The sequence below is a fragment of the Anarrhichthys ocellatus genome, unplaced genomic scaffold (assembly GCF_004355925.1).
Source record: "Anarrhichthys ocellatus isolate YVR2014 unplaced genomic scaffold, GSC_Weel_1.0 scaffold53, whole genome shotgun sequence".
NCBI lineage: Eukaryota > Metazoa > Chordata > Actinopteri > Perciformes > Anarhichadidae > Anarrhichthys > Anarrhichthys ocellatus.
In genome coordinates this window covers 2,123,110-2,140,692 of record NW_022280083.1, presented here as the reverse complement: position 1 = coordinate 2,140,692, position 17,583 = coordinate 2,123,110, and the positions used below count along the sequence as shown (strand labels likewise).

General features: G+C 41.8%; 1 protein-coding gene across 1 annotated transcript in view; it reads left to right on the top strand.

Moving 5' to 3' along the window:
• The window catches only part of fras1 (Fraser extracellular matrix complex subunit 1), a 216,861-nt gene that overhangs the window by 54,888 nt on the left and 144,390 nt on the right, over nucleotides 1-17,583 (top strand). Inside the window, exons 3-4 of the mRNA XM_031870528.1 lie at nucleotides 12,919-13,026; nucleotides 16,866-16,958. Of these exons, the coding sequence (XP_031726388.1) occupies nucleotides 12,919-13,026; nucleotides 16,866-16,958 (201 nt within the window). The remainder of the gene's footprint in view (nucleotides 1-12,918; nucleotides 13,027-16,865; nucleotides 16,959-17,583) is intronic.

Below are 17,583 nucleotides of genomic sequence, written 5' to 3'. Positions count from 1 at the left end.
GGTTAGAAAAGTGAAATGTGTGTGGATGTGGTGATGCCGAGCTTGTTTAATCCTCTTACTGGTTTCCTGTGAAGACTCCAGTCAGTTTCCCCCGGCTGCTCTGTAGTTAATGAACTGGATTCATATGAAAATAAATCCGTTCACAGTCGTATTCTCACAGAGTGCAGCTCCTGTGCAGGTTGAACTGGAGCTTTTATAAACGTGAATAAAATAAATTCACACAGCAGTTTGAGCAACTCCAGCATTTAAAACAGCGATATGTCATGGTGATTTATTGCCACATAATATTTATTATATACATTTATTTATTCATGAGGATTTCAACATTTACATTCAATGATACCCCCCCCATGACTTAACAATAGAGGGTTCGGTGTGTTTAAGGCCTATCAACGTTGGACCGGTTTTAGCATAATGAGAACATTTAGTCATTGCATTTAGAAAAAAAATTACACATTACATAATACTATATATTATCAGAAAATTACTACAATTAGCTGTGTTATGGCATTTTACAGATTTCATTGTATTGTATCTAAACTCTATCTTTTATGTAATTTGTATATTTTTTATTACTTTTTTATATTTCGGCTTTCTCTAGAAATCTTGATGAATTGTTTCTTTATATTTTTATCCTTTTTTCAAGTAGAACTATTGATATCTAATTGGGGAGATATTTTCATAAGCCGTCTTTGGCTTCTAACTTCTCCTGCACATTGTTCAAACTTTTTTACGTTTTTATTATTTATGTACGTGCATATAAATAAATACAAAATAAATAAACATGATTTTATACTTTCAAAGGCACAGTCGTATCATTGGAAGCTGATTGAAAGACGCTGACACTACGTCCTGTCCATGGAAACACACAGGACGTGGACTCTTGTCTCTGATAAACTGTTTAATGTTTACATCCTGATTCTATCGATGCAGACCGAGCAGCAGGTCAACATGTACAAGACAGGAAAATAAGCAAAGGACAGATAGATAGAGATAGACTGTACTTTCTGTTTGAGTGCTTTCATCTCCGTGTGAGTTTACTGACCCGCAAGGACGGTTGTGTGAGTGTGTGTGTGTTTCCTGCAACTGCACAGCGAGGGTGGGCGTGTGTGTGTGTGTGTACTTGCAGTTTGCCACCCTCAGCTTAACTCTGCTCTAATTGCCTCCTCCTGCTCTGCACACTCGCACACATTAAATGGCATATGTTATTTCTGTTGTGTAGCTCAGAGGGGTTAGATGACGGCACACACACACACACACACACAGCTGCTGCTCCTCACATCTAGAGAGAAAGAGTGCGTCTTGTTTCCTGTTTCGGATTCCCTTTGGCCGCTGAAGTTGTCAGGGAGCCGCCCCCCCCCCCCCCCCATCTGGTAATCCATACATCCTCATGTGTGCGTGTGTGCGTGTGTGTGTCAGTGACGGGCGGTTGCTCGTCCGTCGACTCGTGTCACTTCCATGAAGACTGATGAGCCAACTCCCCATGCTGCTTTTAAGAGCTTTAGATCATAGTTTGTTTTTTATTATCTGCTACTTCTTGAACTCGTTGCATCATGTGTCTGGGAGCAGATGTATGGACGTAGCTTTTATTTTTTCACTAGTACACCCTAAAAAAGGAAGTCTAACTGTACGTGGTCATATGAAGGCCAACCATGATGTTTTTAAACCTACTTAAGCTGTTTTATTGCCTTATCCTAACGTTCGGGATGTTTTTCGTAAACCAAACGTGGTTTTGGTGCCTAAACCAAACTCTCGTTTTATAACGTAATGTTGGCCCCCCAAAAAAACTCTTAAAAGCACAATTAACACGTACCCTCACCTACCTTCTCGTTCCCTCACGTACCCTCACGTACCCTCACCTACCTTCTCGTTCCCTCACGTACCCTCTCGTAACCGCTYGTACCCTCTTATTCCTTCTCGTACCCTCACATACCCTCACGTACCCTCTCGTACCCTCTCGTACCCTCACATACCCTCACGTACCCTCTCGTACCCTCTCGTACCCTCACGTAACAGCTCGTACCCTCACCTACCCTCTCGTACCCTCTTGTATCCTCACCTACCCTCGTGTACTCTCTCGTACCCTCTCCTACCCTCTCGTACCCTCTTGTATCCTCACCTACCCTCACGTACCCTCTTGTACCCCCACATACCCTCTGGTACCCTCTTGTATCCTCACCTACTCTCTCGTACCCTCTCGTACCCTCTTGTATCCTCACCTACTCTCTCGTACCCTCTCGTACCCTCACGTATACTTTCCTTCTTCACAGTAACGTAGATAACATAAAATCTTCAATTTACAGCACATCATGTTATCGTAGGCTCAGCTACGAATGCTGAATGAGACCAGCCTGTTTCCTGATCTCCATGTTACAGGTTTCACATCTGGAAAAGGTGCAGAAATGATCAGTGGACTGAATCAAAAGGTCACGATTGCGTTTGAAGCTGCGATCTGATTCAAAGAAAGCTCAGATATTTTGTGATGTTCTCTGCCTCACAAAGAGAGAAAAGGACGCTGGCTGAGTGAACTGTAGCTTTGTAGCTTCGTTTTTAAAGTGCAACCTTTATGCCTGTATGCCTGTAAGCTTGACATCCAGCCAGTAATCCTGCCAACAGGACATCCTCTGACCTTTTTCTCCTCTCCGAGGGCTCCAAAGTTTTTATGAAACATCATCCAGCCGGTATTTCTCAGAGCACGATTGAAGTCGTGTTGCAGTGCGGAGCTGCATCTCTGCTCGCAGCTGCTCCAGAATCAAAGTTTTTTGCTCACAGATTCACAAGAAGGCTTTAAAATGGGTCAGAAATGACTCGTTACATTTTTTACTTTGAGTTGCATCTCCACGAGGTGGAAAACAGTGATTCAGAAAGTTGCTCAGCCTCAAATCCCTGGTTGCACTGTGTAGCTGGAGAGATGGAGGAGCTGCTGTCTGTATCACCTAACATGGCTTTCACCACGGCTGAGTGTGTGTGTGTGTGGGGTGGGGGGGGGGGCTGATGCATTATTGAAAAGATTAAAAAAACCCACATGTGCACAAGAATGTGAGGGCAGAGCTGCAGGTGAATCCCATCTTCCTCTTCCCTCATGTTCAGGAATAAAACAATAGAGCGACTTCAAAAGCTTGCCCACAAAGCTATCTGCACGTGAATTATTTACCTTTTGTTTTGTTTGCACTAAAGCTGTTGTTCAGACGGTCGCTCGCCGAGATGTCCGGTGTGTTGGAGGTGAAAACATGTGAGCCGGAGGGATAGCAGGAGCAAGATAACAGGAACAAATTGGATCGATTTGTCAAACTGATTTCGGGATTACGCAGAGTGGCGCCGACACAAAATCAGTTTTTTTGGTTGAATGCAAATGAGTTTTGTCAGATGTGAGGAAACCCTGTAAACCCGGGTAATGAATATGAGTCAGCTCCTCCAAAAACGTGCACAATCAAAGAGGAAAGAAGCTGCTCGGATTGAACGCCGGCGGCATCTTTGCACCGCAGGCCTGTGAGGTGAAAAAAGGATTTACCTTCTGCACTTCTCTGTTCGTCTCTGTCACTGTTGGTTTTTCTCTTTTCTTTTTTTTGGGCTCTGAATCCCCGAGAGACTCTCAGAAAAATAGTGTGTTGAATTTGTATCTTTCCTGTGTTGGAATTTCTAAATCTAAAGTGCAGCCCAGACTGTCAGGAGCAGTGTGGAAACTTAGGGGCTGGACTCGTGACATGGATCTTTCATATGGCCTAATGGCCTAATGTCGAGATGGAGGAGGTGAGCTGACCCGGCCTTGTCATAAACCCTCTTCTGTCGGCAATTACTCTGTCGATTCATGATGGATCTAACCCCACCTCTGTGGTCGCTTTCGTCACATGTGTCTTCTCACAAATATTAACTGGCGGGCTGTGAGTGTGCATTTCTATTCCTGACCCTCCTAAATGGGTCAGCGACTGTCACTGCAGGGTGGAATAATCCGAGCAGAACGGCAGAAGTTATTTTTGTTTGGTTCCATCGTGCAGCACGCCATCATGCAAAAAACAGAAGAAGAAACGGTTTGATGTGACGACGTTTCCTATTATCAAGCAGGTGTTTTCTATTACGATCCATTCGTGTAGCATCTCACAGAACAATGCATTTCTTCGCCCTCCCAGCCTGCTAATCTCTCTCTGTTTGTGGCGGACCCTGACTCTCTCGGGCCATCTGCTTGATGATCCAGAACCCATTACGTGCTCGGTGCCGATATTTGGCTGCAGGAGCGATAGCGGCTCCGGCGAGAGGCAGACAGCTGGATTTATGGGCTCTGGGAGGCCAACGATCAGCCAGTCATTTGTCATGTCTCACCAGCAGGTCCTCTAATTGGACCTGAGGCATACAGAGATTGGGTGAGGGGGGGGAGAAAAGTTGAATCAATGAGCTAAGTCACAACTTTTAAACTCAGCCTTTCCCCCAGATGGATATGTGCACCATTAGCATAACAATGCTAACCCCATGGCAGAGCGAGCCTCCTGCTTTACATGCAGATTAGCCAGATGCTAAATAGCTCGTGTCGGTGGTCAGACGACGGATAACACACATGGACAGCCGTGGAAGCTCGCGATGAGACCAATCGAGGACCCGGAGTCATCGTCGTGGTCGCTTTTAATATTCACCAAAAGCTTCTTTTGAAGAGACTGTGACAGTTTTAGGCATCCTTCAGCCGGCTTTGACCTTGCTCGTTTTCACAGCTTGCCTCGCGAGTGATTAGCATACAATCACTCGGTGCTGGCACTGAAGGAAGTCGTGGAGTAAATCAATTAAACGGCGACAAATGAAGACATTTGAATGCGATTTCAAGGGGGAAACAAAAAGTTATTTGGCAAAACGGAAGCGATGCAGCTGTTAGATCCAGAACGATGAGGAGGCAGCTGGGGAGCAGGCGGTGATGATGAGGAGGAGTGAACGGGACGCTTTTTATTTGAAGTTCCAACTTGTTACTGCTTTGTCGGGTCAGCAGTGTGCAGTGGCGCACTCTTTAAATATACCTAAAAACTTTAAAGATGACGTAACAATGTGTGCAGCACTTCTGTGTGTGTGTGTGTGTGTGTGTGTGTGTGTGTGTGTGTGTGTGTCGCTCAGATGAGTTGAGCTGCTCAAGTCCTGTTTTCGTCATCTACAAAACATCAAACAGCTTACTTTCCTCCAGCATTTTCAGAGCTGCTGGTTCTGACAACTTTACTTTTGTTCAGTAACCTATTTTAGGCTTTTAGTAGAACTAAAAGTTACTGTGAGGAGCTTTTAACGTTCTGAACCAGTCTCAGAATAGTCCTGATCCTCTATCAGACCTCCATCAGTAACGAGACCATCAGAGAGAAGATGGTCTGTTTCTATAGAGTTATTATTAAAGCTCGTCATCGGTGCCACCGGGTCGGATTCTGGTGAAACCAGATGACATCATGCAGGTTCACCAGAAACTCCTTCAGCTCAGACTCCAGTAGAGACCGGTCCACCGTGGACAGACCCAGATCCTCCAGCAGAGACCGGTCCACCGTGGACAGACCCAGATCCTCCAGCAGAGACCGGTCCACCGTGGACAGACCCAGATCCTCCAGCAGAGACCGGTCCAGCGTGGACAGACCCAGGTGGACTGTCCACCACTGTTTACTGCCACTGTATGCTGTCAGCATGTCACAGGAGTCGCATGTCTCTGATTGGCTGCGGGTGTTCTCTGGCCGCAATTTATCAAACATAAAACATTACTTATTTCCTAAATGATTTGTTTTGTATGGAGATGAAATGAAGCATTCAATTGTTAAAAAAATATCTAATAAATTAGCCATGATGTTTGAGGGTTTTTGTGTCGGAGAAACAACGTCAAACAATGTCGTCGTCATGTTTCCGCTGCCTGCACATCGTGATATTGATTTGCCGTCTGCTCTCTCTGCTCTGCTGTTAGCATGTGTTGCATTATTGAAAGCTGACCCAGTTACACACGTTGTACACACAGATTGCGGGGCCCCGGTGTGATCAGGTTGATCGGCTGTAGAAATAAAGCTGTGTTGACAGAACCAGGAGAAGCTCGAGTGTTTCTGCAGCGTCTCAGCTGTGCAGCAGAGCCGTTTGGCCGCTGGAAGCCATCACGTCCTCAGATTGAATTTGCCTCAGTAATAGCTTTAGTTTCTATCCAATTCGGGCCCAATTACGTTCTGCTGGCCCGGCAGGCTGCCTCTCTTCACCCTTTCCCCCATTTCTCGAACAGGAGAGTCCCACTAGTGTCGCTGCCGGCCCCACAAAACCCGAGCCCTGCTAATGTTTAACTTTGCGTTTTCTTGTTGATTGGATTTTAATTGAATCTGCTACTTAAAGCGTCGTCTGGGCGACCGAGTCCCTCCCTTATTTATCCAGAGGAGCAATGAGTCGAGGATGCAGGTTGTTCTGCTCGATTCTCATTCAGCGAGACACACTTCTCACTGTTCCCTCTCGAGCACGTGCAGCACGATGAGAGAAGGCCGTAAACTATGTAACTAATAGATAGCACCATGAAACTTCCCCAGTTGATTACTGACATTAAGACAATTATTTTTTGTATTACAAGTTTTCTGAAAATGTTCTGTTCAAATATGCAAATGAGGCATTATCCAATGGTAACTTTGAGGTAATTTAAGAGAAATCTACAGACGCAAATAGACGTAAATTAACCCCCTAAATGTGTATTTTGGATTTTTTTTTTTCCCTCCAGTCTGAAATAAGACAAAATCTCAAAATTGACTATCGCTGAGAAACAATGTTGTCGCCTGGGGAAAGTAAATGAAAACAAAAAAAACATCGTGCTCCAGAACTTGAAGCTTCTAGTTGCAATGCTGACATTATTAGTTTGACAGATCCTTCAAGCTATTTTATTTCACAAAAATACCAAAATATCTGCAAGATCAAGCGTCTTAAATGGGAGTATTTTCTGCTTTTATCGGTTTCATGTCATTGTTAACTGAAATTATTTGGGTTTTGGACTGTTAGTTGGACAGAATTCGCCACTTGAAAGTGTCACCTTTGAATTTCGTAATTTAAATAAATGGATTATGATGAATTGATAATGGGAACTGTATTAGTTGCAGTCCTACCTTGTTTTTCGCACCCCAAAGGTCAAATATGAAGTAGTCCTCTTGTAAACGTGGATCCACTTGAAGGCGCTCAATTTCAAGCGGTGCTTTGCAGGATTTTTAGCTGCACAGCTTCCTCCTGCTCATCACTTTCATGTCAAATTTGGATGAGTAGGAGCCTGGAAAAAGGTTATTTTGTATCTAATATGTTGTATAATCCCCTCTGAAATATTGACTTATCCTTTCAATACGACTTTACATTGATTTTTCTGTCTTCCATCCACGTAACCCACCAAGCCAAAAGCCCACAGAGCAACACTCAAACTCCTCTGCTCTGTAGAACAGCTTCTTCTGGGATGTACTGTGTGAAAGTTATAGATCTATTTTTTTTCTTTATGAAATTGGAGACGTGTAGCCGCGCCGGCTGAGCTGGTTCAGTCCTAAATCACATCTGAGGCAGATATCTTTCTCCAGAGGGGGATAAAATAAGCCCTCAATTCCTCGGACGTTTAATCAACGAGTCCCAGGTATGGGTCCCTGTAGGGGACAATCTCATTGAGGGGGGGAGGGGGAGGAATTGTCACTACCACTCACGCTGCTGACTGCTGTACGTCGGAGCAGGAGGTTGGAGGGTCGGTTAATAGCGAGTCCAGGTTTGCTCCCCTGCCCCGGCCACTTTAACAGGTCCCTGATTACAGGGAACCAGGGGTCAATCCCATTCCGCTCCGGGTCCAATCAGGACATGGATGTGGAATTGAGTGCAACCTCCTCAATCCCCCCCGCCCCCTCCCGAGACCTCTGCTGAAACGGACTCAGTCCAGTCAGCTACACTGTTAGCTGCTGTGCTAATTTTACACAGGTCTATTAAGACCACAGAGCCATAACAGGAAACTTATTTCTGCACATGCACACAGACTTATTATTAACCCCGATGACCTCTTTACCCAATTTAAGTCAAAGCATTCCACACGTTACACATGACTATCTGGTTTTAAAGACAACAAACACTCACATACAAGTTATTAATATAGGTCTATAGACCCGCTGCTCACACTGGTGTTACAGTGTAGCATTTTAGAAATGTTGTTTAATTACAACTCATGCTGTATGAGTATATCGTTAGCAATGTGAAGCCAAAATTCACGATTTATGTGCTCGCACTGTACATATAAGATAATAAAGAGAATAAAGTGAATAAAGTGGCCCGTCAGCCCCTGATCACTGAACAGGATTACAAGGTACAGGCCCAGGGGCCCAAAGTGTCAAAGGGCCCCCTGGCCTTCACCTACAAAATGTCACTCAAAGAGACACATACCAACCAGGAAGAGACTCAAAATGAGCACAAGAAACATAAAACGACTTCAAAAAGATGCAAAACAGCTTTAAAGAGACACAAAGAGACTCGTGACTCTTTGCTACGAAGGGACACAAGAAAAACTAGACTCGACTAAAACTAGAGACTCAAAGTGACAACAAAGAGACACACAACAACTACAAAGAGATGCAAAAAACAACAGACAAGAATAACAAGGAGAGGCAAAAGAGAGTACAAAAATTAGCAAAACATCCCCAGACAACTGTGTTACAATGACTGCAAAAAGACCAAATTAATTAAAAAGTGACATGACACCACTGAGAGATGAGGAACAAAACAAAAAGAGGCGAAACTACTTCAAAGTCTGTGCGTCTCACTTTATGTAGGAGAGGTGGGCCTGGCGGTGATAGCAGTGAACAGACACAGAGATGCACTTTCACTCACTGATGCACTCTATCCCTCCGGGCGGAGATAATAATGAACGAATCATCGGACACTCCCACCTCTTTAACACAAACACACACTTTTTGAAAGCACTTTGGGACTAGTGATCCTTCTGGTAACTAGTCAAATACTGTATATGTTTGCAGTCAAAATGATATTTTAAACATTACATAACAAACGAAAGGCTCAAGTAAACACCTGTCTGTTGTTGATTTTGAAAGTCACATGTTCTGAAAAGTCATTATCTTTGAAGCGATTAGTTTTCTAAATCTGTGAAAAATAGGATTGTCTCTGTATCTGATATGAAAAAGAATTTCAGTGCTGGAGCTTTCTCTTTGTGTAAACACAGTGCTATTCATTCAAATATCTATTGTGTTGTATTCATCAGTACTTATACCTCCTCCTGTGCTTTAATTGCTTTTTTCCTTTGCTTGTACTTTCTGAACTCAATCTTCCTGCTTTCACTTAAATCGATTTTTGACAAAGTTTTACACTCGTTTCTAAAGAAAATAATTACTGAGTAGCCTGAAGTGCTCATGTTCTGGTCCAGTCAGAAGGATTTTCCATTCATACGTTTGCTTTGAAATGATTTCCCCTCGTAGGGGGCAATCTGTTAGAAGGCTTTTTGATCAAGAGAAGATTGTCACCACTTTAGAAAGAATTGACTTGGTACAGTGAGATTGGCCGGTTTGCTGGATCCAAGCTGAAATATTTACGGTCAGGATGTCACGCTGGCAATTTTACGCTGGCAAATTTTTTACGGTGACCGTAGATAGTTTCGGAAGAACTTCAGAAAAGGCCAGGGGGAGAGTATCTCTGGCAATTTTTCGAATGCAAACAGAGACAGAGAGGGATACTCTGCGTGACAAACTGATCTCACTCTGTCCTGGGAATATGGCTCCCAGCAGCCAGAACACATTACCTGAGAGGCAGCTTCCCTCCCTGTAATAGTGAGAATGCACGGGGGGGTGGCATCTCTGAGAGCCTGTCGCAATGAATCTGGTTTTGTATTTTGTATGGATTGCTTTTTCTTGTATTGAAGCATCATTTTTGTACCTTTTGTAATAGCTCCAAAGACAGAAAGGCAGAGTGAGGGAACCGTCAACGTGTTAAATGTTTGCAGGAGTTCCTCAGGGAACCCTCCTGGATTCCCTTATTATTGCAAGATGCCGGGTAACTGTTCAAGGCTCCTGAAAACCTTCTTGATTTGAGCTCTTACGTGACTTATAATGCTCCCATCTTTATGCTGATATATTACAAATGATACAGGGAGCCAATAAACGTTTCTACTTTTAATAGTGCAGTCACACAAAACACATGGCTTCAGGATTTTAAAAATATTTCATCATGCGAACATGAAATATCGTGTATCGTGTTGGAATAAACAGTTTTAAGAAACAGAGCTGCAACTAACGATTGTTGTCATTGTTGATTAATCTGTCGATTTTTGTGTCAATAAATCAAATAGTTGTTAGTTCTATAAAATGTCAGGAAATGGTGAAACATGTCGACCGGTGTTTCTCAAAAGCCAAGATGACGTCGTAAAATGTATTCAGTTTACTGTCACACAAGAGTGAATAAACCAGAACATATTTACATTGTAGAAGCTGGAATCTTGACTTTCAAACTCACTAAGTGATAGTTGTTAAAAACAGTTGATTTATTTTATTTGACAACTTATCGATTAATCATTGCAGCTCTATTAAATAACGTATTTTTCTCTGATGACTGAAGGAGAATTTTAATTTAGATTTTAATTAAATTTTAATTTGCATCTTCTGCATAACCAGTTTATGCAACCGTTATGCTTTGTGAGACCAGTCTTTGTCAGTATACATCTGAGATTGTGAGCGTCTGCGTTAACGTTATACTTCTGAAGGTCGCTCCTCCTCCTCCTCCTCCTCTTCCTCCCTGAGCTGAAACATTAATGTTACGAGCAGAGATTGCCTGTGACACGTTTGTCCTTATACATAAAACTCATTACACATCTGGCCACAGCTGTGCAGAGATGCACAAACACTAGACTTGCATTTAAACACACGTACAGTATATATAAATAGCTGGAAGCCACGTTACAGGGAACATATCAGCTCACATCTTCTCTCCAGGAGGGCCTCTCCCCCTCAGCTGGCTGCTTTCCCAAATTCAATTTTCTCCTTTCTGTCTTTCAACATGACCTATAGCTACTCCCACATTTTACTGCACGCTTACCTTAACTCAATTACTGAGAGCAGGTGTTATGAGAAGGAAGTTGGGCCCTCATTTTTCACAGACATTTAAGTAAAAGTTCAGCACTAGTTCAGAGATTGTAGAAACAGTTAAGGATAATTGCAGTTTATAACATATATAATGAAGCATATTTTGAAGCCTTGAGTTTTGCGATTTAGCCGTCGCCATCTTGGATTACGGCCAACGCCATGTTGTTTTTTTCGCAGCCAGTGAACAGAAATGACCATATTTGGAATGCAGAGGGGTGACGTAGAGACGCTGTATACGTCTCTGGTAGAGACCTGTCAATCACTGTGTAGCCCCGCCCTAAAGCATCCCCTGCTTTATGGTCTGTTTGACTCTAAATGGACCATAATGTACTAAATGAACATCATGCTGTATTGAAGAAGACTTGAAACTAGAGATTGAGACCATAAACTCAAGAGAGAAGTAGAGTCATTTTCTCATAGACTTCTATACAACCAGAGGAGTCGGAATGTTCTTATGCTATGCTATGATTATAGCATATTTTACACTGTTTTGATGGCACATATTTATATTTGTAGACAAATAAGACAGTCCTGGTGAAAACTGGGTTGGATTCTTGGTGGAGGACGTATCGTCAGTGACATTTCCACGAGTCGCCAAATGTCAGACATGTGTAAATCATGCACATGGGGACTTTGTGGATGTTTTTTGCAGTGCACCAATATAACGTACATTCTAGGGGTAGGCACGCTCTGCTGCCAAATTGCCATTTGTACCCATTAGTACTGGGGCTTTCCTGGCTGAATTATATTAAACGTTTCCGTTCTACATGCAGGAATAGTAAGTTGAGCCCCCGGGTGCACAGCCGGTACACCTGACCACGTCCAGCCACATCCTCTTGGGTCAGCACAGTATATGGGACTAATATAAGTCTGGTGGTTTGCTGAAGTTTCCTGTCCATTAAGAAGTCTTCTATAGTTACCGTCTCACATGAAGCAAAAGTCTCCATTTAACAGTCCCCCCCCCCAAACCACAAATTGTCCACTCCATAAGAATAGCTGCCTGTGGATATTCCCGTCATGAGTAGGTAATTAATCATCCGGCTAAATCTGATTTATGGACCGTAAGATGATATATCTGAGCATATGCAGGCTGGAGTATTGATTTAGCTTTGGCTTTAAGCTAGCCATAAGACATTGTCAGCTCCGTGTTATGAGCTGCTGACAAATAGCCGGCATGCTCAAAGATCCAGCCAAGATGGCGGAAGTGGTCTCCAGTCTTTTTGCATTTCTTACTTTTTATCTCTTTGTGTAGTTGGCCGTGGTGGCTTATAATCAACACTGAAGCAGTTTCACTCCACCTGCAGCAGAAATCCATCAGTGTTATACAGCTTCAAGTGTAGAGGATGATAAGAGTTCAAAGTGTGAAATGATTTTCTTATGCTCGTGTTCACATTTCATTTTGGAAGCTAGAGCAGCAAAACCGCACTCGGCTATCGTGGACCTCACGTACTGTATAGCTTCTAATACAAACTGCTGCAATGCATTGGAAGCAGTTCTGATTCCTTTGATATGACACTGAATGATATAAATCAGACTGTTAAATATCATGAACGGGAGAGATAATTCACTTTGGAAAGTTACAACAGACGTAAATAAAAAATGCAGAACTCAAGCAACTAGTTGCTGCACATTACCTGCAAGTGAGACATTTTATCAGCCGCATTAATATGCACAACTGGGTCTAGTTATATGTTTACTGTCATTTCCTCCAGCTGTCAACATCAACATGACATGTGGGTGTGCTAGGACATGATAATGGAGCATGAGGGAGTTCTTTTTTATTTATTTTGCTGTGATGAATCAAGTCAGCCGTCGGTAGTGGTTCATGTTTATTTTTGTTTTGTCTTGACAGAACAACACATCATGGAGACCGCAGTCGTGTCAGGAGTGTGCCTGCCACAGCGACGTGGCCATCTGCAGGCCCAGCCACTGCCCCAACCCACAGTGTGACTTCCAGAGGGTAAGACATTTCTACAGGAGATGTTTGGCTGCTTTTTTTATTTTGTTATTGAAAACTACAGAAGGCCATTCATACAAAAGGAACAAGCTGGTTCCTTTCAGCATGTTATTCTTTATAAAAAAAGAACAGTATAAAATACTATACTACAAATATTTGTGCCTTTTTTGAACTAAAGTTAAGAAAGCTGAGTCGTTTCCTTTAAAATCTGTCCAAAACAAACTCAAACATGGGTAAACACTACATTTGTTGGGGACTATTTCCAGTGGCAGATTAATACACATTCAGTGCGCTAATGAGGAGGCTATTTGGGGCAGTAAAAACAAAGTGCATGTGTTAATGGTCATAAATGAACACAGAGCAACAGTAAGTCTCATTGATGTAATTATATAACATTAGCTGGTCTTTGGACAACAATGGAGTTCAGAGGAACAATATATAGCAGTCAAAGGACCACAGCTCCTCTGTGGAACAAGTTACTGTCCCCTAACCCTAAAGGTATGCAGGCCACATTGACGGTTATAGCTAACATTAGTTGAAGTTTTAGCCAGTAGCTTAATGCTAAACGTCAGCTGGCTTATAACTTAGCTAACATATTTTAATGTTAGATAGTATCAGATCATTAAGCTTCATAAGATCAGCTTCCAACATTTTAGGTTGAAGTGTAATATTTGATTTTGACTATGAATAGATTAGTAAATTAGTCTGGTATGGCTAGTTTAAGCTTACGTTAACTAACATAATTAGCTCAGGTAGCTAACGTTATCTCGAATAGACTATTTATTTAGCCAGTAGAATAACTATGGTTTAACTGATAGAAATTCACTTTGGGGGTAGTTTTAGATTAAGTAATTCAAATGTTTAGTATTAGTTATTTAAACTTAAGCTACAAATTTGGTTACCGCTAGCGCAGTAGATTAAGCTTAAAATGTCAGTTTGGCAACTAAGCTAACTAGCTAGCTAACATTGTCAGCTAACATAGTTTCAGTCAACTCTGTTTATTCAGTTAGTAAAAGAGCTTTAGATTTAGCTAATTAGAAATTAATTTTTCAGGCAGGTGGAGGTTAAGCAATTTAAAGATCTAGCTCTTTATCCAGGCCAACTACAAATGTTGTTACTAAATAGCTAATGTCAGTGAGGTAACGTTTACTAGCTAATGTTAGCCATTGAGTTTGAGTTACACATTACACTGTATTTAAATATGAACATTAGATGTAGCTAGTAAATGTAAATGTCAGCCAATGCAGTTTGAGTAGCATTATCTTATGCAACTTTCTATTAGAGCTGCCACACAAACAAAAAGAAACATCTCATAATTGACAGCATCGTCTCTTAATTACAAGATTGGACAAAAGATTTCACTTGACATAGCCTAACTTAACTTAAAATGCTGTATCCAGTGAAGCGCACGGTAAAACACTCAGGTTTAAGTCCAACAATTTAATCACTTGTCTTTGTGAGTTGCCCTTACAACAAGAATCAATGTAATGACAGACTATTGTGCACCTTTTGATTTGCCCACAATGACAACAGTTTGGAGACCGTTAGTTTCAGCCCAGATATTATTTTTTGTCGTTGCCTCATTTGCATTCACAGGGACACATTTTCAAAGCTCTTTTTCACTCCATCTATCCGGCTCTTCCTCCCCGTGCTTCTTCTTAAATATGATTTAAACCTCAAAGCCTGCGGCGACGACGTCAAATCCAATCCCAACCCTGAGCTATGGCAACAATCAATGTCTAATGAATTCCACTCTGCTGGCTTGCAATTCAGTGTTGATTAAAAATTAGTCATCATGCCCACCAAGCCGTGTGCTCCCGACAGTTAAAAAGCTCTTAAAATGTGACTCTCTCCCACCTACACTGTGATGAAAACTATTAAGGGTTTTATCATCCATCTGTCTCTGATTATAGCGCTTTCTTTTGAAATCCACTGCCTTTATCTAAAGCGTTTGTATTTTTAATTTTACTCTCGGGGTTAATCATCGACCACAGATTGTCTGTAGAGGACGGCTCATTTATGTGTTTGTCGTTTAAAATGGTGTTTTTTAAGTAACACATACCGACTGAGTCCAAGAATTCAGAAATCTTAGAAGATTGCTGATGATTTCTTCGATTAATCGTTAATTATCAAAAAGTAGCCCATCACAGCTCCCCAGAGCCCAAAGAGTCGTCCTTAAACTGCTTGTTTTTGTTTGGCCAGCAGTCACAAATCATATATGAAAATCTCATATTTAAGAAACAGGAACCTGCAATTCCAGTTTATTGATTACTGGACTAGCAGCTTGAACTCAGATACCAGATTTATTTGTATTTTCTTGCATTAAACAACAATACAAATGCCTCTGCATGTTTCCTACTCATTGATGCACTCATTAGTACTTAATTATGCCATTTCGCCTGTTGCTTTTGTTCTCTGTTTCAATTTCACGGTTTTATTTTGCAATGTTGTTTGAAATGTATCCCATGTACCACTAACTGATGACGGCACGCAAACAGCTCACCTAACAAGCTAAATGATATCATAGATTATAATTGTATCGCTTGTTTAAAACCAGAAATGGAACCAGCAGGAATGACATTTTGTGTCACATGGTTAGATGGCAGAAAATGGAATTAGATGGAAAAAACTGCATAAACAATTAACTTAAAAACTCCATTTAATGAACAAATAATCTGAAACTTTATCTGCCTAACTCACATCAGTTTGATATAATGGATACCAAAAATATATGAAGAAACCTTCACTGTCCACTATAGTTTTTCATTTACATTATTTTATAATGGGACAGGAAAGTGGCTCGATAAATCTCATATTCACTGACCACACTTCACCCGACATGATTGTTTTACTCTGCAAGAGGAGAAAACCTCGAGTCTCATGAATGCAGCAGTCCAGTGATGAATACGTACAACTGAACCATCTCTCTTCATTTGCAGCAATACAATCTGAAATTAGATCAAATTCTTGTTCTACGGTCATATTTTTGGCAATTAAATTTGAGGCAGCAGACTGAAAACAAAGACGGCCAGAGGGACCGCAAGATGACAAGTTCAGGACAAAAACAGACACAATAGCTTAAATATATGGAAGCATTTAGAGGTTTTAGTGTTTGGTTTATTAGCACAAAGGGGCTGCTGTGATGGATAAAGTTGTGTGTGCTTGTAGGTGATCGATGCAGCTCAAAGTACGATGTAAACGCTCGCTCTGGCAAACTGCTACACAGCTCACTCCCCATCTATTCTGTTTCCCACAGTTGTTATTCATACATTTAGTCGCAGTTCTCCTGCCTGTTCACATGCAATGTGTCTCCTCCTGCAGATTGGTTGTACCTCTATGCAGTTTTATTCTCTGTCTCAATTGACACAAGATATTCCCTGATACAAATGGTACCCCCCTCCCTCCTTCTTTTTCCATTATATATAATTTTATTCACATATAAATGACACCTAAGCTATTCACCTGCTCTGCGTCTGGCTGCTCGCTGCATTCTCATTTTCTTTTTTCCACACGTTCGGCCTCATTCAGGGTGTGTATGCAGTGTGGATAAAGGACTGCGTGTTGAATCTGTATTGTAATATGTTTTGTAACACCTCTGTATCGTCTGTGTCGATACTCTGTGTCATCACGTTTTCATTATTATCGGCCCCGTTGTACTAATTGTGTCACATGACGGTTACTTTCCATAAACATAGGCCGACTGCAGTCAACAAGTTTTGTATTCACGCTGCTTAAAGGGACACGCATCTATTTTCTATTTTCTGTGGGGATTTGTGTGTATTCTGCTTGTGTTTGATGTACAGTATATGTGTGTATTTAATGTGTGTGTGTCTTTTCTAAAGGGCGAGCGTTTGAGGATCCCTGCCAACAAGTGCTGTCCGGAATGCATCTCCTCGTCCCCGGGTTCCTGCCAGTACGAAGGAGATGTTTATGGAGTAAGTGAAGTTGACTCTTCCTCTGTTTCTGCACTGATATACACGCATACAGATGCAGCCTCTATAGGTTGATTTCAGTTCCAATCAGGCGGCAATCTCCGGTTCTGAAAAGCTTCATGTGTTAAAGCTGCATTCTCTCTAGTGTCCACCAGGGGGCGACTCCTCTGGTTGTATAGAAGTCTATGAGAAAATGACTCTACTTCTCTCTTGATTTATTACCTCAGTAAACATTGTAAACATGAGTTTATGGTCTCAATCTCTAGTTTCAAGTCTTCTTCAATACAGCATGATGTTCATTTAGTACATTATGGTCCATTTAGAGTCAAACAGACCATAAAGCAGGGGATGCTTTAGGGCGGGGCTACACAGTGATTGACAGGTCTCTACCACGACGTTGTCCAGTTTAGGAGTTGTTTGTGTTTACATCGTACAACTTTAACCCTTTCACAGTGTGTTTTCAGTTCAGAAAGTTAATTGTAACATTTTGATCTTTTAAAAATGTCTTATTCAGCGTTTGGTTGTACCTATCTATCTATCCATCCATCTATCTATCTATCTATCTATCTATCTATCTATCTATCCATCCATCCATCCATCCATCCATCCATCCATCCATCCATCCATC